The 27,278-nt window shown below is 44.5% G+C and overlaps 1 protein-coding gene across 2 annotated transcripts in view; it reads right to left on the bottom strand.

Annotated features, from left to right (window-relative positions):
• Window positions 1-27,278, bottom strand: part of LOC126198706 (myrosinase 1-like) — a 94,559-nt gene that overhangs the window by 16,224 nt on the left and 51,057 nt on the right. The window contains exons 2-6 of one of the 2 annotated variants that reach the window (XM_049935211.1): window positions 18,473-18,497; window positions 18,049-18,182; window positions 11,888-12,022; window positions 6,891-7,013; window positions 6,634-6,814 (exon numbers count right to left, since the gene is read on the bottom strand). The exons of the other annotated variant lie outside the window; for it this stretch is intronic. Of the exons in view, the coding sequence (XP_049791168.1) occupies window positions 6,634-6,814; window positions 6,891-7,013; window positions 11,888-12,022; window positions 18,049-18,182; window positions 18,473-18,497 (598 nt within the window). The remainder of the gene's footprint in view (window positions 1-6,633; window positions 6,815-6,890; window positions 7,014-11,887; window positions 12,023-18,048; window positions 18,183-18,472; window positions 18,498-27,278) is intronic. 2 annotated transcript variants of the gene reach the window in all.

Here is a 27,278-nt window from a genome sequence, read left to right as displayed (position 1 = left end):
TTTTCACAAAATTATTTACACTGTCGTTCACGGTTTAGAGAGTGAAACTCGCGTTATGTGCAAAACGACGGAAAATAACAATGTCTTATATTTAGTCATAACCTAGAACATGATCTTGTGGCATCTACGATTTCACACCACTTCAATGAGATTCAAATTTGTTCCATATATATGTACATATATACTGCGGACAGCTTTTTTTCCTTCCAAGTTGCTAGATATTGAATGAACCATCGGGGAACTTTTTCATAACTCTATAATATCAGAAGAATAACATGAATATTGTTAGATTGAACAAGATATCTAATGGCCTCTGCTTATCATTTAACCCTGCAAGTATATCACAAAGAAAAGAAAAAAATAACTTGTGATTCCTTCGTGAATACAAACTGCAAATACGACAGAAATTACGTTCAGTAAGAGAGCCCCTTATAGCTTTTAGATAACACGTGAAGAGAAAACTGAAACATAATTGTCTCTTCCATCTGTGATATGTACACTCCTGGAAATGGAAAAAAGAACACATTGACACCGGTGTGTCAGACCCACCATACTTGCTCCGGACACTGCGAGAGGGCTGTACAAGCAATGATCACACGCACGGCACAGCGGACACACCAGGAACCGCGGTGTTGGCCGTCGAATGGCGCTAGCTGCGCAGCATTTGTGCACCGCCGCCGTCAGTGTCAGCCAGTTTGCCGTGGCATACGGAGCTCCATCGCAGTCTTTAACACTGGTAGCATGCCGCGACAGCGTGGACGTGAACCGTATGTGCAGTTGACGGACTTTGAGCGAGGGCGTATAGTGGGCATGCGGGAGGCCGGGTGGACGTACCGCCGAATTGCTCAACACGTGGGGCGTGAGGTCTCCACAGTACATCGATGTAGTCGCCAGTGGTCGGCGGAAGGTGCACGTGCCCGTCGACCTGGGACCGGACCGCAGCGACGCACGGATGCACGCCAAGACCGTAGGATCCTACGCAGTGCCGTAGGGGACCGCACCGCCACTTCCCAGCAAATTAGGGACACTGTTGCTCCTGGGGTATCGGCGAGGACCATTCGCAACCGTCTCCATGAAGCTGGGCTACGGTCCCGCACACCGTTAGGCCGTCTTCCGCTAACGCCCAAACATCGTGCAGCCCGCCTCCAGTGGTGTCGCGACAGGCGTGAATGGAGGGACGAATGGAGACGTGTCGTCTTCAGCGATGAGAGTCGCTTCTGCCTTGGTGCCAATGATGGTCGTATGCGTGTTTGGCGCCGTGCAGGTGAGCGCCACAATCAGGACTGCATACGACCGAGGCACACAGGGCCAACACCCGGCATCATGGTGTGGGGAGCGATCTCCTACACTGGCCGTACACCACTGGTGATCGTCGAGGGGACACTGAATAGTGCACGGTACATCCAAACCGTCATCGAACCCATCGTTCTACCATTCCTAGACCGGCAAGGGAACTTGCTGTTCCAACAGGACAATGCACGTCCGCATGTATCCCGTGCCACCCAACGTACTCTAGAAGGTGTAAGTCAACTACCCTGGCCAGCAAGATCTCCGGATCTGTCCCCCATTGAGCATGTTTGGGAATGGATGAAGCGTCGTCTCACGCGGTCTGCACGTCCAGCACGAACGCTGGTCCAACTGAGGCGCCAGGTGGAAATGGCATGGCAAGCCGTTCCACAGGACTACATCCAGCATCTCTACGATCGTCTCCATGGGAGAATAGCAGCCTGCATTGCTGCGAAAGGTGGATATACACTGTACTAGTGCCGACATTGTGCATGCTCTGTTGCCTGTGGTTCTGTCAGTGTGATCATGTGATGGATCTGACCCCAGGAATGTGTCAATAAAGTTTCCCCTTCCTGGGACAATGAATTCACGGTGTTCTTATTTCAATTTCCAGGAGTGTATTTGTACATATCACTGAGCACTCTGCAATATGGTGCTCTGGTGTTCACAAGTTTGTTTCGTCTTTCGTCATGCTTTAGCAGATGACAATACTACATATGGTAAAAGAAACTTGTAAAGTTGGCAGATGGAGGAATGGGAGAACACATCAAGTGAACTCTGAAAAATTCCTAGTGCATGCACATTTTTCTCAATGGGGAATACATTTAACTGACTTGTTGCTATTCAGGAAGAAAGATACAGCTTGCCATTATTAGTTTTTTCGCCAATAGCAGGTTTTTATTTCTTGACCTTGACCTTCCACTGTTGAAACTCCTGTCATATTATGGGTAATTATAAAATCTTCCTGCTGTTTATTTCGTTCTCTAATCTGCCACTACTTACGTTTTCTACAACATAGCAGAGTACACGCATCAACGACTGAGTTAGAGATAGTTTTTGTATTAGAAAAAAAGCTCACCTACTACACGGGAAATGGAAGTGGCTGAAATAATCGCCATATTGTGGAACTTCATACAGGACTACAGCGTAACAGTCAAGCAGAGAAAGTGCAACATTTAGACATCATCGCACTTTATAACGGTAATATCGTGATTGAACGACCTTCGAGATTGTATGGGCACTGTCCGTTTCAAATCTTACTTTGTCAGGGGTATGCCGTGATTACCTTGGTTCACCGGAAATTAGAGTCAGATGTAGGCTGCTGTGAGCACCAATTAACATAGGTCGTCATAGATTCTCGCGACCGCTAACAGCCTGTAGGCAATCGATAAGGCAGCGGCTCTTTCGGTGATTACTTTCTGGAGCTAAACAATTTATGAGTATCCATCCTTCAGCACTAGTGGACACGTTGAAAAAAGGAATATAATGGCCACCAGTGTTTACATTCTAAGTCGACTGGACTCATGAGTCGTTTCACGAATGTGGTGAAAGATTGTGACAGAGTGAGGGCGGTTAATGCCAAAATTACGCACTTCTGGCAGTTAATGGCTTTATTCGAAAGTGGAAAATGCCTGGATTCTATTAATGTGCACAAGTGGCAACGCTGTAGTGACGTGTGATACATATTAGGTAACAAGGAGTTTTAGTCACAATGAACTGGGGCCGTAGTGGAAATGAAATTGAGTGAGATGCGTACGCCTTAAATTCAGCAGTCTCTTTGGCACGATAGTAGCAGTTGAGCAGTAATTGGTCGGAGTGATTCCCCAACACATTAATTGTCTCGAACAGTCGATGCCAAAATCCATCACCGCCGTTGTCAGGAAAAAACACATTTATGCAGATGACTGTAAATCAGCTGGTAATGCATATGCATCTTCTTCAGCCGCTGTCATCCACTCTAAAAAAACTCTGCCATCCATGTTTTGCGCTGCCGTGAGCAGCCAAAACAATATGAGTACCTGCTCAATAGCACGTTGGTACACCTATTTAATGCGTTAAGACAGCTTTTTTAGTTGTCATGGAAATGACGCGTACTTCGTAGTTTTTCAGAGATACGTAGCACCCGATTTCTACACACAGGTCACACAATGTCTGTAAATTACGAGTTGGAGGTTTGTGGGTGTGCAGCTAGAACCAGACAGCATCAGAGATGAGTTCCATCTCGTTCGGTTGAGGCTAATTTGCTGGCCAAGAAATCAATGTGCGTTCACTGTTATGCTTCTCAAACAACTATATCATGATTCTGGTCTTGGAGGTGATCCTCACAAATGTTTACATGGTCCACACCTTTCGTGGTACCTTAGTTTGCTCCCGCATGTTTGATGGAAGCGCAGGGGAAATTCCTCCACAGCTCAACGCTGCCCACATCAGTCTGTATGCGTGGTGTGGTGCATTTTTTGTACATCCGTTCACCTGGTTGACGTCATATTGAGACACAAACATGGACCTAGAGTAGGAAGAAAAGTTATCCATCCAACCTGCCGATTTGTTTTCATTAGTTCACATTTCAATGTTCAATCCCCCTCATGAACCATGGACCTTGCCGTTGGTGGAGAGGCTTGCGTGCCTCAACGATACAGATAGCCGTACCGTAGGTGCAACCACAACGGAGGGGTATCTGTTGAGAGGCCAGACAAACGTATGGTTCCTGAAGAGGGGCAGCAGCCTTTTCAGTAGTTGCAGGGGCAACAGTCTGGATGATTGACTGATCTGGCCTTGTAACACTAACCAAAACGGCTTTGCTGTGCTGGTACTGCGAACGGCTGAAAGGAAGGGGAAACTCCAGCCGTAATTTTTCCCGAGGGCATGCAGCTTTACTGTATGGTTAAATGATGATGGCGTCCTCTTTGGTAAAATATTCCGGAGGTAAAAAGTCCCCCATTCGGATCTCCGGGCTGGGACTACTCAAGAGAACGTCGTTATCAGGAGAAAGATACCTGACGTTCTACAGATCGGAGCGTGGAATGTCAGATCCCTTAATCGGGCAGGTAGGTTAGAAAATTTAAAAAGGGAAATGGGTAGCTTAAAGTTAGATATAATGGGAATTAGTGAAGTTCGGCGGCAGGAGGAACAAGACTTTAGGTCAGGCGAATACAGGGCTATAAATACAAATTCAGATAGGGGTGATGCAGGAGTAGGTTTAATAATGAATAAAAAAATAGGAGTGCGGGTAAGCTACTACAAACAGCATATGGAGTATAGCCATGTATGGAAGTGAAACATGGACGATAAATAGTTTGGACAGAAGAGAATAGAAGCTTTCGAAATGTGGTGCTACAGAAGAATGTTGAAGATTAGGTGGGTAGATCACGTAACTAATGAGGAAGTATTGAATAAGATTGGGGAGAAGAGAAGTTTGTGGCACAACGTGACTAGAAGAAAGGATCGGTAGGTAGGACATGTTCTGAGACATCAAGGGATCACAAATTTAGCATTGCAGGGCAGTGTGGAGGGTAAAAATTGTAGAGGGAGACCAAGAGATGAATACACTAAGCAGATTTAGAAGGATGTAGGTTGCAGTAGGCACTGGGAGAAGAAGGAGCTTGCACAGGATAGAGTAGCATGGAGAGCTGCATCAAACCAGTCTCAGGACTGAAGACCACAACAACAACAACATTTCAATCTTGATGATCCAGCGCGCACTTGCAGTCGTAATTGACGACGTCGTTAGGACAACACTGGAATCCATCGGGGTCTTCTGTTTCCTAGCCTTTCAACAATGCACTCCAGTCGTTTTGCCCTGATACACTTGAACTTATTCCATCATCAAATCTGCCGCAAATCGCCGTCTACCAAGGTATACGGAACTGAAAAGTATGTGACGTCAGCTTCCTGGGAAGACATACAAAACCCTGTGGCCTACTCGGTGTTTCATAGTCTTTCAACCTTTTTCTACGACTATTGCAACATTTCAGCCTGTTTCCAGACGCTAGGCCATCGTAATCAGCTCCTTGGCAAAGTCACCCATGTCAGTGCATTTCTCCACTTTCAGAGAGTATCATCACTAAATTGATTCCTCAATCATCGCTGCTTCGCTTACATTATCTGGTCATAAGTATCTGGATATTAGAGTACGGAGTGTCCCACCGTCACCTTTATCACGGCTTGAACTCTCCTCTCCGGAGACACTTCTATGGATGTGTATGGACGGCAGCTCATTCTTCTTCTGAACCCGAATCAGGGAAGATAGTGCAGGATACCATGGTCTGGTGCAAAATAAATTTTCTAACTGATCTCATAAGTGTTTTATTGGGTTGAGGTGAGAACTTCGGGCAGGCCACTACATTTCAAGAATGTTTTTGTCCATTTGTCCACGAACCACGGGTGCTGCTGTATGACAAGTTACATTGTCATGCAGATAGGGCCGCCGTTCCGAACAATTTTTTTTTCTGTATGGAGTACACAACGCTGTGATCGCTAAAGCACAATAGGGGGACCACACGCTAACCACTGAGAACACCCACATCCGCACTTCACCTTTAGAACTACATATCACGGCACGTAATGTTCTCCAGGTGTTCACCAAATTCAAATCCTTCCATCTGATGGCACTACTCATTGCTCCTAGTCATTTGTTTAGAGTCACCCTCTATCAGGTTGCGTAACTCTTGACTCTACTTGAAAAGTCGCTTAGCATTGGCTACAGAAATGCATGAGCAACTGTTATACTACTGTATCTTGACTGTTATACTACTGTGCCACATTTTAACTTTCTAAACCCAGTTATTGTGCTAGATGGACTGCTGGCAGAACTTTGGAACTCATGAGTGATTCCTTCTACTGATTTCATGCAATATTTGACAATGCGCTTCTGCAGTGTTCTACGATCCCTGCCCATGCGTACAAGATTTCTTGGTTTAGCTGTAGTTGTTGCTAAATTTTTCCATTACCATCAGTTGCCATGGGCAGCTTTAGAATCCTGAAGAATTCAGTGCGCAAGTGATATCGAACGCCTACTCCCACATTCGAACTCACTGGTGTCTGCAGATCCACACATTCTGCTGTTACTCCAACTCTACCGATCACACAGTATTGCTCGCCCCCTTTTATACTGGCCCGTCTGTCTCTCTCATGACACGTCGTGGTCAATTACGTATTACATAGGGCTGTCCGGACACTTTTGATCAGATAGTGTACACGTTTCCCTTATCACATCATTTTCCGCAACAGAACCAAGTCCCATTAAGTATCGCGGTAGACTGTGGTCACTGGCTCGTCATACGTATTTACCTACTGAAGCAGTTATATGTATAAGAAGTGACTTGCATGTTGTCTCGAGGCACTGACCGTTCTGAGTGGCTCTGAACTCCTCATCGTACATGTGCCAGACCCGGGCGTGAGCTTTGATGACGGTATGTGTCGCCAGGTAGTCGCCGATGCCCGGAGCTGGTTGAGAAGGTGCGACCCACAACGTCGAGTAACCCATCGTGAATTGATGTGGCTCGTTGAAGGTGAGCCACCATTTCACCTGTGGAACGATGGACCGCCAATTATGCTGCCAATGGACTGACTGTGAGACGCGTCTGCAAGTAACTGAAACTTACCCTATCTCCGAAGTTTTGGAACAGTATCCTGGCGTATTCAACGAAGTAGTCGACCAGCAATTCGTTGGGCCAGCCTCCGATGTACTGCAGTGCTTGAGGCAGGTCCCAGTGGTACATCGTCACCTACAGACACAACAGTGTCAAATTTCATTTATATATTTCATTATATATTATATATTATAACACTGGTACCTGCAGGGGGAACGAGAAATCCAACGTCAAACTTTCCGAAGTTGACCAATATTTTTGTGTAAGGGATGCGTGGTCTACTCTGACTCAAAGACCAGTAGCAGTCCAATTAATTCCTTTCCTTCATTTGTCTTCGTTATGTAGGTTGAACGCGGAACGGAGAGAAAGGCAAGGAATCAGAAGGAACTAATGATGTCAGTGGCATTGGGCTTTTATACAGAATCAACGCAGATAGTGAAAATATGTGCAGGACCGGCACCCAACCATGGGATATTCTGCTAGCTAGGCAGTTGTGTAAACCACTGCCCCATTCGGACAATATGTTCATCGCAAATGCGTGGACCACCTCGGCATGGTCCACAGCTGCCCCAAACTCCCACCTAGCGCTAGCTATTCGCATTCCCTATCCGTGTCCTCCATGCTCGATAATATTAGATTGCCGCTGGAGGTCGAACGTAAATGTGCATCCTCACTTAAGAGTGTATATTCGTTGCCCATCGAGGCGAACCAGTTATATGATTCCGTGGTATCTGTTCTTCCGAACATGTCCCGAAAAACAGACACTACCCTATATCCGCAGCTGTGATGGGTATTATGAAATTTGAAGGCGGAGGAGGGACATAGAAAAGGAAAGTGAAGGAACTAATGATAGCAATTCCATTGCGACTTTGTGCAGAACCAGTGACGACTGGTGTAAATGTGTGCCGGACCATGACTCGAACCTGGGACCTCCTGCTTCCTTGTTTGGGAGAACAGATATCACACTTTCATATGATTCGGCTAGATGGACAACGAATATGCAACATTCAGGGTGGATTCTGCTTTACTGTCGACCTGCAGCGGGAATCTAAAATTAAAATGCGTGGGCGGTGTGGACAGGGACTGCGGATAGGTGGGAACAGTTGCGTACGTTTGTCAGCTGAGGTGCGTGCCAATTTATTCCTTAAATTTGTAATAAGAAGTGTGTCTCGTCGTCGCAGTAGTTAACGCAAATCCCTAGTAAGCAGGAGATCGCAGATTCAAGTGCAGGTTCAGCAAACATTTTCACTCATCGCCGCTGATTCCGGATAAAGTCCATACGCAGCTGATATCATTAGGGTCTTCCCTTTCCTTTCCCCTCCCCCTCCAACTTTAATTTACATAATGTACATCACAGCTGCTGATTCCACGTAGTGTCTGTTCCTTTGGACATTTGTGATGGTGCAGACACTACTCATTCTTATAACTAGCTTCGTATCGGTACTGCACTGACTATATCTCCATAACACTGCGAATGTCGATGGTATGCAGTGTGTGTCTTCTTTGGAAACACTTGTTCCATACATTCATGGTACATGTTATTGACATGCTGACAACAGCAGAGACGACGCTACTCTTTGACCTTAAGATTGCTTTTGATACGGCCCGACTGTGCCTAGTTTTACTTCCATCTGAATCAATTGTTTCTTAATAATGATACACAGCAGTACGGATAAGTTTACTGACAGAGAGTCTGCCGAAATGCACTTCCTTTACGGGTTCACTGAATGCAATCGAAGAGCACCACAACGACCCCATGGTCACATATTTTCCCGTCAAGCCAATCCCATTACTCTACTTATGCAGCTCACTGAAGGTTGCTGCTTTATCGTATTACTCTGTGCTTTGTGTTGCCGTATTACAGATTCTTCCACTGTTGGTCAGATATTTTCCCATACATAAAAGTAATAGGTATGATAAATATGTAATTATTCTGTTACGAGCCGATGGAGACCACGGGGCTCTCATACCAAACTACTCACAAAATATCCCTGAACAGCTACCGAAATATTTCCGGTGCATTTCATCATGTACATACGGAAACAGTCTGTGAAACTTGTAAGCATGTTGCAGAGTATGTTGTGCTGAGAAATAAATGTTACGAAAAAAATTCGATTCGTTGCCCTGTTTCCGAGTTAATTAGCTCTGAAATTTGCCAGTCAGGTCGTTGGGCGCGCGAATTCATCCGACCCGCCACAGACGGTGTCGCCAAACGTGCTCTTCGTGTGATTTCCTAAAACCGAGCGAGAGAGCGATAAAAACATTGGACTTGGAACGATAGTAAGAAAACAATTGACATCCGCCGCGTCATTTGAATTTGCACGCCCAACCGCCTAACTGGCTAATTTTAATGCTAGTTACCTCGGAAATGGTGTAACGTAGTGAATTTTCGTAACAATTATTTCATAGCAAAAACTACCCTGCAACACCCTTACATGCTTTCCAGACTATTTATTCTATTTTAATACGCTCAGATGGGACTAAACTGCTGAGGTCATCGGCGCCTAAGCTTACAAATTGCTTAATCTAACTTAAACTAACTTACACAAAGGACAACAAACACACAACCATGCCCAAGAGAGGAATCGAACCTCCGACGAGGTGCGAGGCGCGTGTACTTCGGAAAGGCGCTTCGACTGTGCAGCTACCCCGCGCGGCCCAGACTGTTTGTGACCACCTTGCATGCTGCTGGAATTTTATGTATCTGTACATATTATAAATTGAAGTACCCCACGCTATTTCTGTTTCTATGTTCAAGCTAATTTCAGGAACCACTGCAGGGATTTTGATGCTGTTTCTACTGATACATAAACTGATTCACGGGAAAGTTTGTGCATGTCATTTGTTATCACTTCGCCAGACAACTCATTCGGTCGTAGGTACTTGGCGGTACTATGCGAAGCCGAGGCAAATAGCCAGTCATGTATAATATTTTTGTTACTGATTCATCGGTATGAGTATTTCTTGCCACACACTTAGTGACACTCTTTAAAAAAATTGTAAATGGGACAAGTTCATTGAAATTCCTGAAGAGTACGTATTGACCAACTGTTCGTGGTTGTTTTTTCCTCTCTGGAATAGTCTTGAGACTATTCCAGTAAACAACAATATTTATTCGGATTCTTTGGGCAACAACACTGCAACTCTGTGGCATTCCACTGCATCATACGAATTTATGCACCTTCACAGATATTAATCTTCTGATACACTATGTGATCAACGGTATCTGGACACCTAGGTGAAAATGACTTAGATGTTCATGGCGCCCTCCGTCGGTACTGCTGTTATTCAATATAGTGTTTGCTCACCCTTAGCCTTGATGACAGCTTCCACTATCGCAGCCACACGTTCAGACAGGTGCTGAAAGGTTTCTTCGGGAATGACAGCCCATTCTTTCACGGAGTGTTGCACTGAGGAGTGGTATCGATGTCGGTCTGTGAGGCCTGGTACGAAGTCGGCGGTCCAAAACATCCCAAAGGTGTTCTATAGGATTAATGTCAGGACTCCTTGCAGGCCAGTCCATAATAGAGATGTTATTGTTGTTTAACCTCTACTACAGGCCGTGTATTATGAACAGGTGTTCGGCCGTGTTGAAAGATACAATCGCCATTCCAGAATAGCTCTTCAACATTGGGAAGCACGGAGGTGCTTAAAACATCAAAGTAGGCCTGCGCTGTGAAGGCGTCACGCAAGACAACAAGGGGTGCAAGCCCACCTCCATGAAAAACACGATCACACCATAATATCACCGCCTCCGAATTTTACTGTTGGCACTACACACGCTGGCAGATGACGTTCACCGGGATTCGCCATTCCCACACCCTGTCATCTGATCGCCACGTTGTGTACCGTGATTCGTCACTCCACACGAAGTTTATACACTGTTCAATCGTCCAATGTTTACTCTCCTTACACCAAGCGAGGCGTCATTTGTCGTTTACCGGTGTGATGTGTGGCTTATGAGCAGCCGCTCGTCCATGAAATCCTTCCCACCTCCCGCCTGACTGTCATAGTACTTGCAGTGGATCCTGATGCAGTTTGGAATTCCTGTGTGATGGTCTGGATAGATGTCTGTCTATTACACTTTACAACCCTCTTCAAGTGTCGGCGGTCTCTGTCAGTCAACAGACGAGGTCGGCCTGTACGTTTTTGCTCTCCGGTTGTCCCTTCATGTTTCCACTTCACTGTCACATTGGAAACTGTGGAAATAGGAATGTTTTGGAGTGTGGAGATCTCGCTTACAGACGTATGACACAAATGACACCCAATCACCTGACCAAGTTCGAAGTCCGTGAGTTCCTCGGAGTGCCCCATTCTTCTCTCTCACAATGTCTAATGAGCACTGACGTCGCTGATATGGAGTACCTGGCAGTAGGTGGCAGCACAGTGTACCTAATATGAAAAATGTATGTTTTCGTGGGCGCTCGGATACTTTTGATCACATATTGAACTACTCTCACTAACGCAATGGACCATCTACATACCGCTTTCTTTGGTGGTTACTGAGGATAATTGCTTTCTGTACATCCACACGGACCGTTGATTTACGGAGCAAGTATGATATATTCGCATCATTAGATCTCTTGTTATATCCTTTCTGGTCACCTAGGAGTATTTTTGTTAGCAGTTTCCGTCAATTTCACCCATGAGCCAGTGCATATCTCTGGGATGTGCTATTCACAACGTGTAATGCCATGTGCCTAAAGTTTGTCAATCAAACTTATCTTTTATCACTCATTTTATACAAAACATGTGACTCAATTTACATTGTGAACTGGACAGCTGACATGAAAAGCACTGTCGGTCTCATTACTTATAAGATGTCGCGGAAAAATTAGCGTTTTGTTCCGCCTTAACTTTGGCATGGCTGTAAATAATCATTGCTATTTTTCTTCTTTCGTATCGGGATCAATTGTAATTACACTATATGCTGCTTCTTACTGTTACTAAATGGAAGAGAAGCTTACTACACGAGAAAGAGTATGCTAATACTATCATTCTTTACTTACCAGAGGCTGAATTCCGTTGGCGAGCAACTCGTCGATGAGGTTGTTGTAGTAGTCGATACCAGCCTGATTGATGACGTCGAGGTCTCCGTTAGGCAACACTCGTGACCAGGCGATCGAAAATCGATACACGTCCGCCTGTTCGACAACGAAGTATTAATAGTTGCAACGCAATGACTGACTGGGGATTAATAACTGATATCTCGTTGTTAAGTCATATATTAATGCTGAACTCGCCAAATAAGTCATATCTAAAACTGTAAACACCGGGTTAAATCAGTATAATAGAAGAATAAATAGTGTGCCGGAAGATGGTTACACATGGATAATTTTTTGCGCTTTAGGACTAATCCAAAAAATAAAAAATAAAAAAAATAGACCATTTAAGATAAAATCACACTCCATTTTTGTAATCTAAGAGAATATTTAATGAAATAACCCTGGAAGTTATTTATAATTCTGAAAATCTATAAGACCCATGAACAGAGATTTAGAAATAGACATTGATAGAAACAAAGAATGCGATGGGGAATTTTGTGTAATATACAACAAGAGTACTTTTTAATTATTAAATGGATGATTGGATTCGGCAGTGGAGACCCAAAATTGAGGACTACACACATCTTAGATAATACTGTATTACTTGTAATATACTTCCTCGCCACTCGATCCATCCATCCATCTCTAACTGTCGAGGAAATTTCACAAATAACCCGCGGTTACAAAACCGGAACTAAGGTAGTGAAACGTAGTCACTGGAAATAAACATTCAAAGCGTGTAAATTGATTAAATTTACTAAAGTACAATTAAAACTTTCTATTTTACTTTTTCAGTTTCTGTTACGACAGCTCTTCTGGTTTATAACATTGGCAACGTAATCTCGTAGGCTCTCTCACCAATATGGAAACGTGTAGAATACACGGCACCGTTCTTCTTCCCGGCTCTCTTGTCTTGCTTTCCGTAAGAACCACAGTAACACGCTAATGCCAAGATAGTCCACAAGTACTCATCACTGTCACTAACACGAAACCAACTCATATGTGACCCACTGGGAAATAGAGGAATACTGTACGTCTGTATATCAGGAGACAACGTGAGCACCAACGAGAGCTTCGGGAGAAAGGGAATATGGGAATATGGCCCACTGGCTAAAGCACTAACTCAAAAAAGCGACGAATAGGTTTCAGATCCGGTTTCCATCACAGTTTTCCATATTTTAATTGAATCGATTAACTGCAAGCTGCATTTTTTGTTTGGAAGGGAGCAAACCGAATTCCTTTTCCATCCTATCTGTTTCAATACTTATTCCATGAATACTAACTTCGTCGTTTACGACAGCCCCTCACCATTTCGTTTTTGTTTTAACGAAATTCTTTTGCTTTGTTTTACGAAGTGTGCTACAGTGTAATCCGGTAACTACTTCTGGAACGCAACTAAGAGACACGAATTCCCTATTTCTGGAACGCAACTAAGAGACACGAATTCCCGACAAAGACAGAAACAGAAGACCGTAGTTTTGCGTACACCTGGTTTTAATAATATTGCAGGTACTTTGGGTTTACAAGTCAGGCAGCAGTAGCCGACAGAGACAAACGCAGCAACAGGGAAATAGCCGCTTTTGTGTCATTTACGAGTTCCTAAACAGGAGCGAATTTTATTGTATCATCTCCGTGCTTTAATAGTTTCTTGAGTTTCTGCGTGTAAATTTAATATCTAAGAGCCACAGTTGTCGCGTTTTCGTTTGCGAATCGATTTTGTGGCATATTACAAGTTCCTAATCAATAGAAAATTATTTAGTTTGACCTGAGTGCTTTGGTAGTTAGGTTTTCGAATATCTGCGTATTACTAGACACAGTTCGTGCATTTCCATCAGGGTCTAGAATAGAGTTGCGCAGCATGCGCCTATAGTCCGTTTATTTGCATAGTTTAGTTTCCCACGGTCTTTAGTATGGACAGGGACTGCGATTGTTTTGTGCAGATGCGAGCCGAGTTGGTGACACTTCGCTCTCAGCTTCAGGCTGTGATGGTTTCGGTTACACAGCTTGAGGCTGCAGTGGATGGGCACCACTGTTTTGGTAGGGCCGTGGGTATCCAACGGACGTCCAGCACGTCAAAGTCCTCCCTTCGTTCCTCACCGGTGGCCAACCCAGTTACTGCTCGCAGTGAGGATGACCCGTCACCTCGAGTGAGAGGTCGCCCCAGGACGAAGCAGGCGGCGAAAGACTTCCCAGGCGACCGCACGTAAGGCCTCCCCGGTTTGTCTGACAAACAGGTTCCAGGTGCTGTCTCTGGCTGACACTGTCGCTGAGCCAGATTCTGTCATCTGTCCTGTTTCAGACGAAACCACTGAGCCTGCAAGATCTGGGCAATCGCAGAGGGTGGGATTATTGGTAGTTGGGAGCTCTAACGTTAGGCGCGTTATGGTGCCCCTTAGGGACTTGGCTGACAAGAAGGGTAAGAAAACCAATGTGCACTCCGTATGCATACTGGGTGGAGTTATTCCAGATGTGGAAAAGGTCCTCTCGGATGCCATGAAGAGCACAGGGTGCAGCCAACTGAAGGTCGTTTCTCACGTCAGTAACAGTGATGTGTGTCACTCTGGCCGGCCGGAGTGGCCGAGCGGTTCTAGGCGCTACAGTCTGGAACCGCGCGACCGCTATGGTCGCAGTAAGTCCCATAGTGCTCAGAGTCATCTGAACCATTTCTGTGTCACTTTGGATCAGAAGAGACTCTCTCTGGATTTGAGCGGCTAATAGAAGTGGTAAAGGCTGCCAGTCTGGCTTGCAAGATGAAAGCAGAGCTGACCATTTGCAGCATAGTCGACGGGACCGATTGCGGACCTCTGGTACAGAGCCGAGTGGAGGGTCTCAATCAGAGGCTCAGACGGTTCTACGACCATGTAGGCTGCAGATTCCTCGACTTGGCCAAAGGGTAGTTTGGTTTCGGGTTCCACTGAATAGGTCAGGTGTCCACTATACGCAGGATGTGGCTACACGGGTAACAGGAGCTGTGTGGCGTGGACTGGGTGGTTTTTGGGTTAGAGCGTCTCGGGAAAACACAACAAGGGCTTCAGTCACGAAGGGTGCAGGCTGAACACAGGAAGAACGTAGATACAGGGACCATTGGTATAACAGTTGTAAATTGTCGTAGCTGTGTTCGTAAAGTACCAGAGCTCCAAGCGCTAATAGAAAGCACTGATCCTCAAATCGTTATAGGCACTGAAAGCTGGCTAAAGCCGGATATAAGCTCAGCCGAAATTTTTGCGAAGAACCTAACGGTGTTCCGAAAAGATAGGATAAGCACGGTTGGCGTTTGCGTGTTTGTTGCTGTCAGAAGTAGTTTATCTTGTCGCGAAATTGAAGTAGATACTTCCTGTGAGTTAGTATGGGCAGAGGTCATTGTTGGCAACCTGGAATAAAATAATAATTGGATCATTTTACCGACCTCCCAATTCAGATGATACAGTTGCTGAAAGTTTCAAAGAAAACTTGAGTTTCATTTCAAACACGTACCCGTCTCATACGATAATAGTTGGTGGTGACTTTAATCTACTCTCGATATTCTGGCTACAACACATGTTTAATTCCGGAGGTACGCATAAAATATCATCCGAAATTGTGCTTAACACATTCTCTGAAAATTATTTCTAGCAGTTAGTTCATGAGTCGACGCGAATAGTTAACGTTTGTGAAAACACACTTGACCTCTTAGCAACAAATAATCCTGACTTAATATCGAGCATCAAAACTGATTCAGCGATTAGTGAACACAAACTTGTCGTAGCGAGACTGAATATTGTGATCCCCAAATCCTCGAAAAATAAGCGAAAAATATACCTATTCAAAAAGGCAGATTAAAATTCACTTGACGCCTTCCTAAGAGGGAATCTCCACTCATTCCAAATTAATAATATAAGTACCGATTAGATGTGGCTTAAATTCAAAGAAATATTATCGGCAGCAATTGAAAGATTTATACCAAATAAATTAACAAACGACGGAGCTGATCCTCCTTGGTAAACAAAACGGTTTAGAACACTGTCGCAGCAACAACGAAACAAACATGCCAAATTTAAGAAGACGCAAAATCCCCAAGATTAGCGATCTTTTACAGAAGCTCGAAATTTAGCGCGGACTTCAATGCGAGATGCCTATAACAATTTCCACAGCGAAACTTTTTCTCGAAGCCTGCCAGAAAATCCAAAGAGATTCTGGTCGTATGTAAAGTATGTTAGCGGCAAGAAACAATCAATGCCTTATCAGCGTGATAGCAATGGAAATACTATCGAAGACAGTGCTGCCAAAGCAAAGTTACTAAACACAGCCTTCCGAAATGGCTTCACAAAAGAAGACGAAGTAAATATTCCAGAATTCGAATCGAGAACCGCTGCCTACATGAGTAACGTAGAAGTAAATATCCTCGGAGTAGTGAAGCAACTTAAATCACTTAATAAAAGTAAGTCTTCTGGTCCATACAGTATACCAATTAGGATCCTTTAGGAGTATGTTGATGCATTAGCTTATACTTAACAATCATATACAACCGTTTGCTTGACGAAAGATCCGTATCCAAGGACTGGAAAGTCACATAGGTCATACCAATATTCAAGAAAGGTAGTAGGAGTAATCCACAAAATTACAGGCCCATATCGTTAAGGTCAATCTGCAGCCGGATTTTGGAACGTATATTGTGTTCAAACATTATGAATTACGTCGAAGAAAACTGGCTATTGAGACACAGTCAACATGGGTTTAGAAAACGTTCCTGTGAAACACAACTAGCTTTTTATTCACATGACGTGCTGAGTGCTATTGACAAGGGATTTCAGATCGATTCCGAATTTCTGGATTTCCGGAAGGCTTTTGACACTGTACCACACAAGCGGCTTGTAGTGAAATAGCGTGCTTATGGAATATCGTTTCAGTTATGTGATGGGATTTGTGGTTTCCTGTCAGGGAGGTAACAGTTTGTAGTAACTGACGGAAAGTCATCGAGTACAACAGAAGTCATTTCTGGCGTTCCCCAAGGTAATGTTATAGAGCCTTTGCTGTTTCTTATCGATATAAACGATTTGGGGGACAATCTGAGCAGCCTTCTACAGTTGTTGGCAGATAACGCTGTCGTTTATCAACTAATAAAGTCATCAGAAGGTCAAAACAAACTGCAAAACGACTTAGAAAATATATCTGAATGGTGCGAAAAGTGGCAGTTGACCCTAAATAACGAAAAGTGTGAGGTCGTGCACATGAGTGCTAAATGGGACTCGTTAAACGTCGGTTACACAATAAATCAGCCTAATCTAAAAGCCGTAAATTCAAGTAAATATCTAGGTATAACAATTACGAACAACTTAAATTGGAAGGAACACATAGAAAATGTTGTGGGGCAAGGCTAACCAAAAACTGCGTAATTGGCAGGGCCCTTAGAAAATGTAACACATCTATTAAGGAGACTGCCTACACTACGCTTGTCCGTCCTCTTTTAGAATACTGTTGCGCGGTGTGGGATCCTTACCAGACAGGATTGACGGAGTACATCGAAAAAGTTCAAAGAAAGGCAGCACGTTATGTATTATCGCGAAATATGGGAGAGAGTGTCACAAAAATGATAGAGGATTTGTGCTGGAAATCATTAAAAGAAAGGCGTTTTTCGTTGCGATGGAATCTTCCCACGAAATTCCAATCACCAACATTCTCCTCCGAATGCGAAAATATTTTGTTGACACCGACCTACATAGGGAGAAACGATCACCATGATAAAATAAAGGATATAAGAACTCGTACGGAAAGATATATGTGTTCATTCTTTCCGCGCGCTTTACGAGATTGGAATAATAGAGAATTGGGAAGGTGGTTCGATGAAGCCTCCGCGAGGCAACTGAATGTGATTTGCAGAATATCCATGTAGATGTAGTTCGCCCATAGATGCTTACACGTCTGTATATGATCAGATGCAACGTTTCCTTTCTTTCTTTCTTTTTCTCAAGAAAAGGTAGCACAGTTTCGGGAGTTATGGAATACTTTGTAATGAACTCATAATGGGTAAGTCAGTCACCAGTTTTCTTTTATCCCGAATAAAATGAGGAGACAATTTCTTGAAGACAGACGTGGCGTTGCAACTTGCAGAAGAAGTTGATATGCTTATCATTAGAAATTGTACTTACGTTGAGTGTCTTCAGCATCTCTACATCTTGCTGGTACTGATGGTAAGAATCACAGGCGACGTCACCGGTGTCGCCTCCAATGATGAGTTCCGGATGGTTGTGGAACATGTAGTCCTGAATGCTCTCTCCCTTGCCTGTACAGACAATAAATAATACAACTCATTAACTACTGCCACATTGTATATGTATACACACACACACACACACACACACACACACACATATATATATATATATATATATATATATATATATATATATATATATATATATATATTATTGACTTGGACAAACAACACTAAGGAACGTATTGAACGCACAAGTTATTATAAACGTAAAAAATAACGACGCCTTTTCAAATACATAGTTTTTTTTCCCTCTTCGTTAATTTGCCGAGGAAGACACTTAAAGCTTCTGAACCCACCATCTTCATTCCAGGCTCCTTCTACCTGATACGCGGCTGTTGCAGCTCCAAACATGAAGTCATCCGGGAATCGGTTGGTGGCATTCTGTCCAGAAGCGACGGCCAACACAGCCGTAAAGGTGATCAGCAGCCTCATCGTTGGGAGTGTCCAGAGCCTTTGTACGACCGGCTGCAAGCTATACATATATATATATATATATAGTGCAGTTAGGTTATAATTTCGTAAGGTAGATAAAATCAGTTAATTTTCTTTTATTTCCGTTAATCAGCATGTTTCTTTAGGGGGAGCCTTTGTTCTTACCGATATAATCGGAAAGATACCGAAGTAGCTTGTTGAGCATCACATAGTGATATCAGTAGGGACTTTGTTATCAGTTACGTTTGCTGTATTCTCGTCTCAATAACGCGCGGGTCCGATCATTAGCAATGCTGATCCTGAGAAAAAGGAAGGTCGTCACTCATTACATGGAAATAAATGACTGATGTTTTAGCCAAATAATAATTCGAAATTAAAAGGGCAACAACTGCTTATTCTTTTCAAATAATTGTATCAACAAAATTCTGTAGACAGGCAATTTCCGAATATATAAAGAATAATTATATTTCATAAATGGAACACTAGTGCAGTAATATTTTAATTGTAACATCCTCTACCAAAGACTGTTTTATCCATACATATTAGAAAAATGGATGTGTGAGGAGCAGTCAAATGAACACCAAACACCCGCCACAACCGGATCATGGAATGGAAAGTAATCACCACACGTGTTAAGACATTAATCCCAAAGAGAGACGAGACGATCAGTTCCTGATTCACAGAACGGGCTCGGCCGCTGACGGATCCACAACCGCACCTATTTTTGTACTTCCTCGTCCGACATCATGTCAGCAAAAATGTGAAAAATCACACGGTAAAGACCTTGGCCGTACGGAGTATATTGCAGTGTATCGCTATCAAACCGCTGATGCGTACCATTCGTCCGATTGTCAGTGTGGGGGTGGGCGTAATCGTGCAACAAGGTGATGCTGTGCGGCAGTATTCTAGGAGTTTTGACTTAGTGACCGCCGTAGTTCCTGCAAAGTATCTTCATTGCTGTTTGCATTGATTGTGTGGTTCCTCGCTTGTGCACAGGTCCCCTGCAATCGATAACGCTCGTCCCCATACTGCCAATTTTACGAATGCTACGCTTCAGTGGCTTCGTTGGGAAACACTGCAAGGTCCTCGGTGCAGTCCGGACCTTTCATCATGTGATGTTCACATCTTTGGTGACTTGAAGAAAGACATGCATGATCGTCGGTTTCAGCTGGACGAGCTAGCGCAAGAGTGGGTGCGGTTCTGGAACAGTCGGTGCCCGAGGGTGGTCCAAAAAACAAGAACTGATCGTCCCTCCAGCCAGTGCCATAAATGTCTTAACGCGTATGGTGATAACATTTGAAGGGTCTATTCCACGGGCCGGTTGTGGCGGATGTTGGCATTTCATTTGACTGCCCCTTATTTGTAAACGTAGGCGTATCTAGGCTATACTCTAGTGGTCTAGGGCACAGCGGGTAGGCGGTGTCGGTTTAATTCCTTTCTACAACCGTGAGCGATCGCTCTACCTCAGTGCTGTGTGCCGCACTTTGCCCTCTGCCCACACTAATCTGACGGGCACCCTGACACACGAAGTGGCAACATGCTCTCTGCAACCACGGATTTCTGTGCGACACGTCTCACCGGCACTCTCCCACATCAGAGAGTTCTTAATTTACTTCAGCTTCTGACGATCAGATCTTCCGTCTATACGTATGGCCACCACGAAAGACTATTATCACCTTTACTACCAGCAATACTCATCAATATGGTTGCACACAGGCGCCCCGAAATTGGCTTCAACACGGTATGGCGAGCAGTACACGCGCCTTTTCCATCTACGGCGGCGCGCGCGTTGTGGTACGGTGCTACGAACAGGAAGTTCCCTATTTATCTGATGGACGGTCCCCTGTGTCCCAGATCTCAGTCGATGATTCGGACGGGGGCAGCTTGACTTGTGACGCGACCTGCGGCTGCTGGCTCTTCACGCAGCGCATGCTGGCGTTACCCCTGAGGCTGTTGCCGGAGTCTATCTGCCTTGACTATTATTACATCCCGAAAGAGTACATTTTCCATTTGCCAGGACCAATGCTGACAACTGGTTAACATGCATGGCTCCTTACTACACATTTCGTGGTGCAAATGAAGGGAACTCGACACTTGGCCCCTACTGTTGACACATGCGGATTTCAGCCGCCACCCGGAGTACAGAATCCACTTGGCTAATTACTTACGTTCACTATTTGTGCTCACTAGGTCGTTCCGGGTATGATCGGCGTTCACTGAAAAAGATTCTGGAGCATATTGATCCCCTACAGACAGAATAGGAGGGAACGCCTACCAACATACGAGAAGACGGGGCGGACGCTCGCTATGGCAGTCCTAGGGCGTATTGCTAACCAAAAAAAAAGTAAGTAAATAACTAAACCTGCTTAATCCTCTCCCTGATCCTCTAGCAAGCTGGGCGACGGGACAGCAAGGCCACGGTTGTCAACCCCTGTCGTACCCATCGATCACAGTCCTGCTTCCGCAACGATTGCTTAGCTTCTATTCTTTTTTTTAATAAAAAGGTGTAGCGTCTTTGCTTGATAACCCGAACTTAATCGGTCCTGGGTTCGAACCACGTCAGTGCCTAAATTTTTAGCAAAAATGATTAGCAATGGCGGCAGAAGACTTCCGTCATAAGAAGCAAGAAGTCACACAATTTCTGCTAAACGCCTTGTCAAAGAGGGTGGAGGAGCGGACTGAGGATCAGGGCACTCTCTGGCCCTTGGAATGGGGAACTGCCCCTAGAAGTCGAATTATCGACGTCATGCGGATACAGAGAGCAATGGAAACCACTTCATTAAAGACACATAACGTGTATCCAAAGGATATGTGGACTGTAATCGAAAAAGTGTTGTGATGATCACTCCATTGGCAAAAGATTCCGGTCTAGTCCACCATTTGGATCTCCTGGAGAAGACTCCGAAGGGTGAGATGACCGGGACAAAAAGACTGAATAACAAACGAAAGGATAATATTCAAAGTGTTGGGGCATTGGATATCAGAAGTTTGAACGTGGTTGCATGACTAAAAATATGAAAAGGAAAATGTAAGATATAGATATAGTGGGCGTCAGTGCAATGAAATGGAAAGAAGACAGGATTTCTGGTCAAACGACTATAGGGTAATATCAACTGTAGCAGAACATGGTATAACGGTAGTAGACCCTTGATCAATAGGAAGATAGGACGAAGAGTGAACAGTTTAGTAATGGGGTTGTTCTCATCAGAATAGACAGGAAACTACCACCGACAACAATAATTTAGTTATTCATTCCGTCGTCACCAGCAGAGGCCGAAGAGACACAGAAAGTATATTAGGATACTGAACGGCTAATTCAGTACTTAAAGGGAGATGAAAATATGATAGTCATGAGGGATTAGAATGAAGTTGTAGGGGAATGAGTAAAAGAAAAGGTTACTGGAGAATATGGGTTTGGTATTCGGAATGACAGAAAGACTAATTGAGTTGCGTAATAAACTTCTGACAGTAACAGCGAATACTTTGTTCAAGGATCCCAAGACGAGGCGGTATACTTGTAGAAGGCAGGGAGATATGGGAGTACTTCAGTTCGATTACATCATGGTCAGGCAGAGATTCCGAAATCAGATACTGGATTGTAAGGCGTACCGAGGAGCAGATTCTGATTAGTATTTAGTAGTGATGAAGAGTATCCTGAAGCTTAAGAGTGTAGTAAGAAAGAAACAATGGGCGAAAGATAGGATACTGTAATACTAGGAATGAGGAGATACTTGGACTTCTCTGAGGTTACAGAAACTGCTATAGCGAATAGGTCAGTAGGCAGTTCAGTTGAATAGACGTCTCTAAACAGGACAATCACACAAGTTGTAGAGAAAAATATAGGTACAAAAAAGATAACTGAGGAGAATCCATGGATAACTGAAGAAATACGTCACCTAATCGACAGAAGAAGGAAGTACAAAAATGTTCCGGAAAATTCAGGATTTCACAAACAAAAGTCACATAAGAATGAAAAAGAACAGAATGTGCAGGGAAGCTAAGGCGAAATGGTTGCTTGAAAAATGTGATGATATCGGAAAAGAAATGGTTGTCGGAAGTACTAAATCAGCGTGTTATGAAAACAATCTTAGGTGAATCTACGAGCAAGGGCAGTAACATTAAGAGTGCACTGGAACTCTACTTCTAAATGCAGAGAAAGAGCGGACATTGGGAAGTAGTACATTGAGGGCCTCTATGAGGGGAAAAACTTGTCTGATGATATGACAGAAGAAGAAACAGCAGTCGATAGGGGAACCAGTATTAGAATCAGAATTTAGATGAGCTATGGAAGCTTTAAAATCAAATAAGGCGGAAGGTGTAAATAACACTCTATCGGAATTTCTAAAATCATTGAAGCAAGTTACAACAAAACAATTATTCACGTTGGTGTGTAGAATGTATGTGCCTGCTGATTTGCCATCAGACTTACGGAAAAATATCATTCACACAATTCCTAGAATTGCAAGCATAGAGAAGTATGAGAATTATCGCACAATCAGCTTAACATCGCATGCATCCAAGATGATTATATGAATATTATAGAGCAGAATGTGAATCGGTGGAGTAAATGCGTAACTCTAACAATTTCGTTACTCGAAAGGACTTAACTGTGATATTAGCTGACAAACTCGGCATTGCCTGTGTATCCATTTTGCAAGTTTTCTATTAGGTACTACAAAATAAAATAAACTGTTTTTGTAGTGGAATTTAAAAGAAATTGATTTCCAAGTTTTCGTGACTACACCTCTATAGCTATGAAACAGTCATACAAAGAAATATGCACAATGTACAAAAGTGTAAGTACTATATCCCTGACAATTTCTATATGCTGTGTGCAGCTGCTACAGATGTATACGACGCGATTTTGCAAATGTCTCTACTTCAGTGTCTCTTCATAGCTCTACACAGCGATCAGCCAGGACATTTATGACCGATAACATACCTGTACTATCGATATAAACCCGTTCAGGCAATAGCAGCATGACTGAAAGTCAGACACACACACGGTATATCTACACTACTGGCCCTTAAATTTGCTACACCACGAAGATGACGTGCTACAGACGCGGTTTATCGTATCGTATCGCGACATTGCTGCTCGCGTTGGTAGAATAGCTTTTCAGAGCATTCACACAACGCTGGCGTCGGTGGCGACACCTACAACGTGCTGACATGAGGAAAGTTTTCAACCGATTTCTCATACACAAACAGCAGTTGACCGGCGTTGTCTGGTGAAACGCTGTTGTGGTGGCTCCTGTAAGGAGGAGAATTGCGTACCATCACGTTTCCGACTTTGATGAAGGTCGGATTGTAGCCTATCCCGATTGCGGTTTATCATACCGCAACATTGCTGCTCGCGTTGGTAGAGATACAATGACTGTTAGCAGAATATGGAATCGGTGGGTTCAGGAGGGTAATACGAAACTCCTTGCTGGATCCCAACGGCCTAGCATTCGAGGTGACCGGAATCTTATCCGCATGGCTGTAACGGATCGTGCAGCCATGTCTGGATCCCTGAGTCAACAGATGGAGACGTTTGCAAGACAACAACCATCTCCACGAACAGTTCGACGACGTTTGCAGCAGCATGCACTATCAGCTCGGAGACCATGGCTGCGGTTACCATTGACGCTGCATCACGGACAGGAGCGCCTGCGATGGTGTACTCAACGACGAACCTGGGTGCACGAATGGCAAAACGTCATTTTTTCGGATGAATCCGGGTTCTGTTTACAGCATCATGATGGTCGCATCCGTGTTTGGCGACATCGCGGTGAGCGCACTTTGAAGCGTGAATTCGTCATCGCCAATCTGGCATATCACCCGGCGTGATGGTATGTGGTGCCATTGGTTACACGTCTCGGTCACGTCTTGCTCGCATTGACGGCACTTTGAACAATGGAGGTTACATTTCAGATGTGTTACGATCCGTGGCTCTACCCTTCATTCGATCCCTGCGAAACTCTACATTTCAGCAGGATAATGCACGACCGCATGTTGCACGTCCTGTACGGGCCTTTCTGGATACAGAAAATGTTCGACTGCTGCCCTGGCCAGCACATTCTCCGGATCTCTCACCAATTGGAAACGTCTGGTCAATGGTGGCCGAGCAACTGGCTCGTCACAATATGCCAGTCAATACTCTTGATGAACTGCTGTATCGTGTTGAAGCTGCATGGGCAGCTGTACCTGTACACGCCATCCAGGCTCTGTTTGACTCAATGCCCAGGCGTATGAAGGCCGTTATTACGGCCAAAAGTGGTTGTTCTGGGTACTGATTTCTCAGGATCTATGCACCCAAATTGCGTGAAAATGTAATCACATGTCAGTTCTAGTATAATATATTTTTCCAATGAATTCCCGTTTATCATCTGCATTTCTTCTTGATGTAGTCATTTTAATGGCCAGTAGTGTAGTATCAGTGAGTGTGCTGTCCATGTGTAGAATGGGGAGTGCGCTTGATCGATTTGAGTTTGACCGAGGACAGATCATCTTGGTCCGGAGACTTGCCACAAGCATTTGGGAAATTGCACGACTTTTCGGGTGTTCGAGGAGTGCTGTGGAGGGTGTCTTCAACACGTGGCGAATCAAAGGTAAAACCGCGTCCAGACGTCGTGGGATTGGAAGGCAACCCCTCATTACAGGTGTCGAGCTTCGTAGACTGGGAAGACCATTAAAACAGGGCACTCGGCGAACTGTGGTGGGACTAACATCAGACTTTAATCCTGGGCAGACAACCAGTCTGTCTGAAATAACAGTGCACTGGACATTCCTAGTGATGGGGCTACGCAGCCGAAGGCCCATGCATGTGCTAATGTGAACACCAAGAAATTGGTAACTACGACTAAAATGTTAGTGTGACTATCGGCACTGGACACTGGAGCAGTGACAGAGTGTAGCATGGTCGTCTTTATAACGCCGATTGGAGGGCACGAATCTTGCGTCTTCCAGGGGAACAGATCCCTGACAGCTATACTTATGGAAGGAGATAAGCCGGCAGTGGCTCCATTATGCTCTGGGGAACATTAACGTTGGCATCCATGGGTCCTGTAGAGCCCGTGCAATAAACCGTGACGGCCTTCATAACTTCCTTGTTACCTGAAGGTAGTGATGCGCCATATCATAAGGCCAGGATTGTGACTGAGTGGTTCGAGGAACACAGTGGCAATTGCCAGTTGATGTGCTGGTCCCCAAACTCCCCAGATCTCAACTCGACCGAACACATCTGGTATGTGATTGAACGTAGCATCAGAACCCATCGTCCCCCTCCCCGCAATATACGTGAATTACGTGTCATGCGTGTGCATAATTGGTGCCAAATTCCTCCAGTGACCTACCAAGGACTCATTGTTTCCTTGCCACGACACATCACCACTGTTATCCTTGCTAAAGGGTGGACATGCCAGCTATTAGGTAGGTGGGCATAATGTTAAGACTGATCAGTATACTTGTCGCCTTTTCCAGTCAATAGCGTTACTGGTCAAAACTGTATCGACTGTAAAACGATATACACTGACCAGCCGAAACATTATGACCACTTTCTTAATATAATGTTAGCAAACACTTCGACTGCAGTAAAGCACCGGTTAGTCAAAGTTTCCCGAGAAATTTGTGGCACCAGACGTCAAAGCATAAGCCACCTAATTCCATACTATCGGCTTGTGGGCCGGCCGGCCGGAGTGGCCGAGCGGTTCTAGGCGCTACAGTCTGGAACCGCGCGACCGCTACGGTCACAGGTTCGAATCCTGCCTCGGGCATGGATGTGCGTGATGTCCTTAGGTTAGTTAGGTTTAAGTAGTTCTAAGTTCCAGGGGACTGATGACCTCAGCAGTTAAGTCCCATAGTGCTCAGAGCCATACTATCGGGTTTTGTTTGTGGGCCAGCTGCCACCGGATAGCGTCCCAGATCTGTCGATTAGGTTCAAATCCGGCGATTTTGTTAACAAAGATACCAACGTGAGTTCGCTATCATGCTGCTCAGACATCAGCAGCAACTTTCTGGCCTTGTGACACGGACCGCTGTCCTCCTGGAAGATTCCATCATGAAGCATGAAGTATGAAGGGATCCATGATGTCTCAAATACCGTTAACGTGGTCCACATTGGTCGTGATGTCTTCGATTACTACAAGAGCTCACATGGAAGCCTAGGTGAGTAGTCCCCAACGCACAATACTCTTCCCACCATCCTCCGCCAATTTCGAGTACCCGTTGGCCTGGATGACGGTTATCCAGCCATCGACCTGGCGTAACAAAAAAAAGCATTCATCCGGCCAACCGACTCTTCTGATGATCCACGGTTCAATCTGGAGTAATTTTTCCCTGAAATCTTAACTGACTGAGTTGTTGGATCAACATAGTAACTCGCTCGGGTCTTTCATTGTGGAGCTTCATTTTCAACAGCGTGCATCGAACATCGCGTTCCGAAACATTTGTGCCTGCACAAGCATTATACTCTGTGATCAGATCTGCCACACATCCTGCCTGTCCTTGTCTACAGAGTGCGAAAATCTGCGACTTCCACTAGTGTGATGAGAACCGCATATTCAATACATTGTGGCCTACTCATAATTTCTCCATCTTTAAACCACTTTCTATATGCTCACAACAATAAGACGCGAATAATCAATTAGCATCCTGCTTCCGAGATGTTCATCCTCAAGCTATAACCAT

The sequence above is a fragment of the Schistocerca nitens genome, chromosome 8, assembly GCF_023898315.1.
Source record: "Schistocerca nitens isolate TAMUIC-IGC-003100 chromosome 8, iqSchNite1.1, whole genome shotgun sequence".
Taxonomy (NCBI): domain Eukaryota; kingdom Metazoa; phylum Arthropoda; class Insecta; order Orthoptera; family Acrididae; genus Schistocerca; species Schistocerca nitens.
Note: the sequence above shows the minus strand (reverse complement) of the source record. Positions and strands in the feature narration are given on the sequence as shown.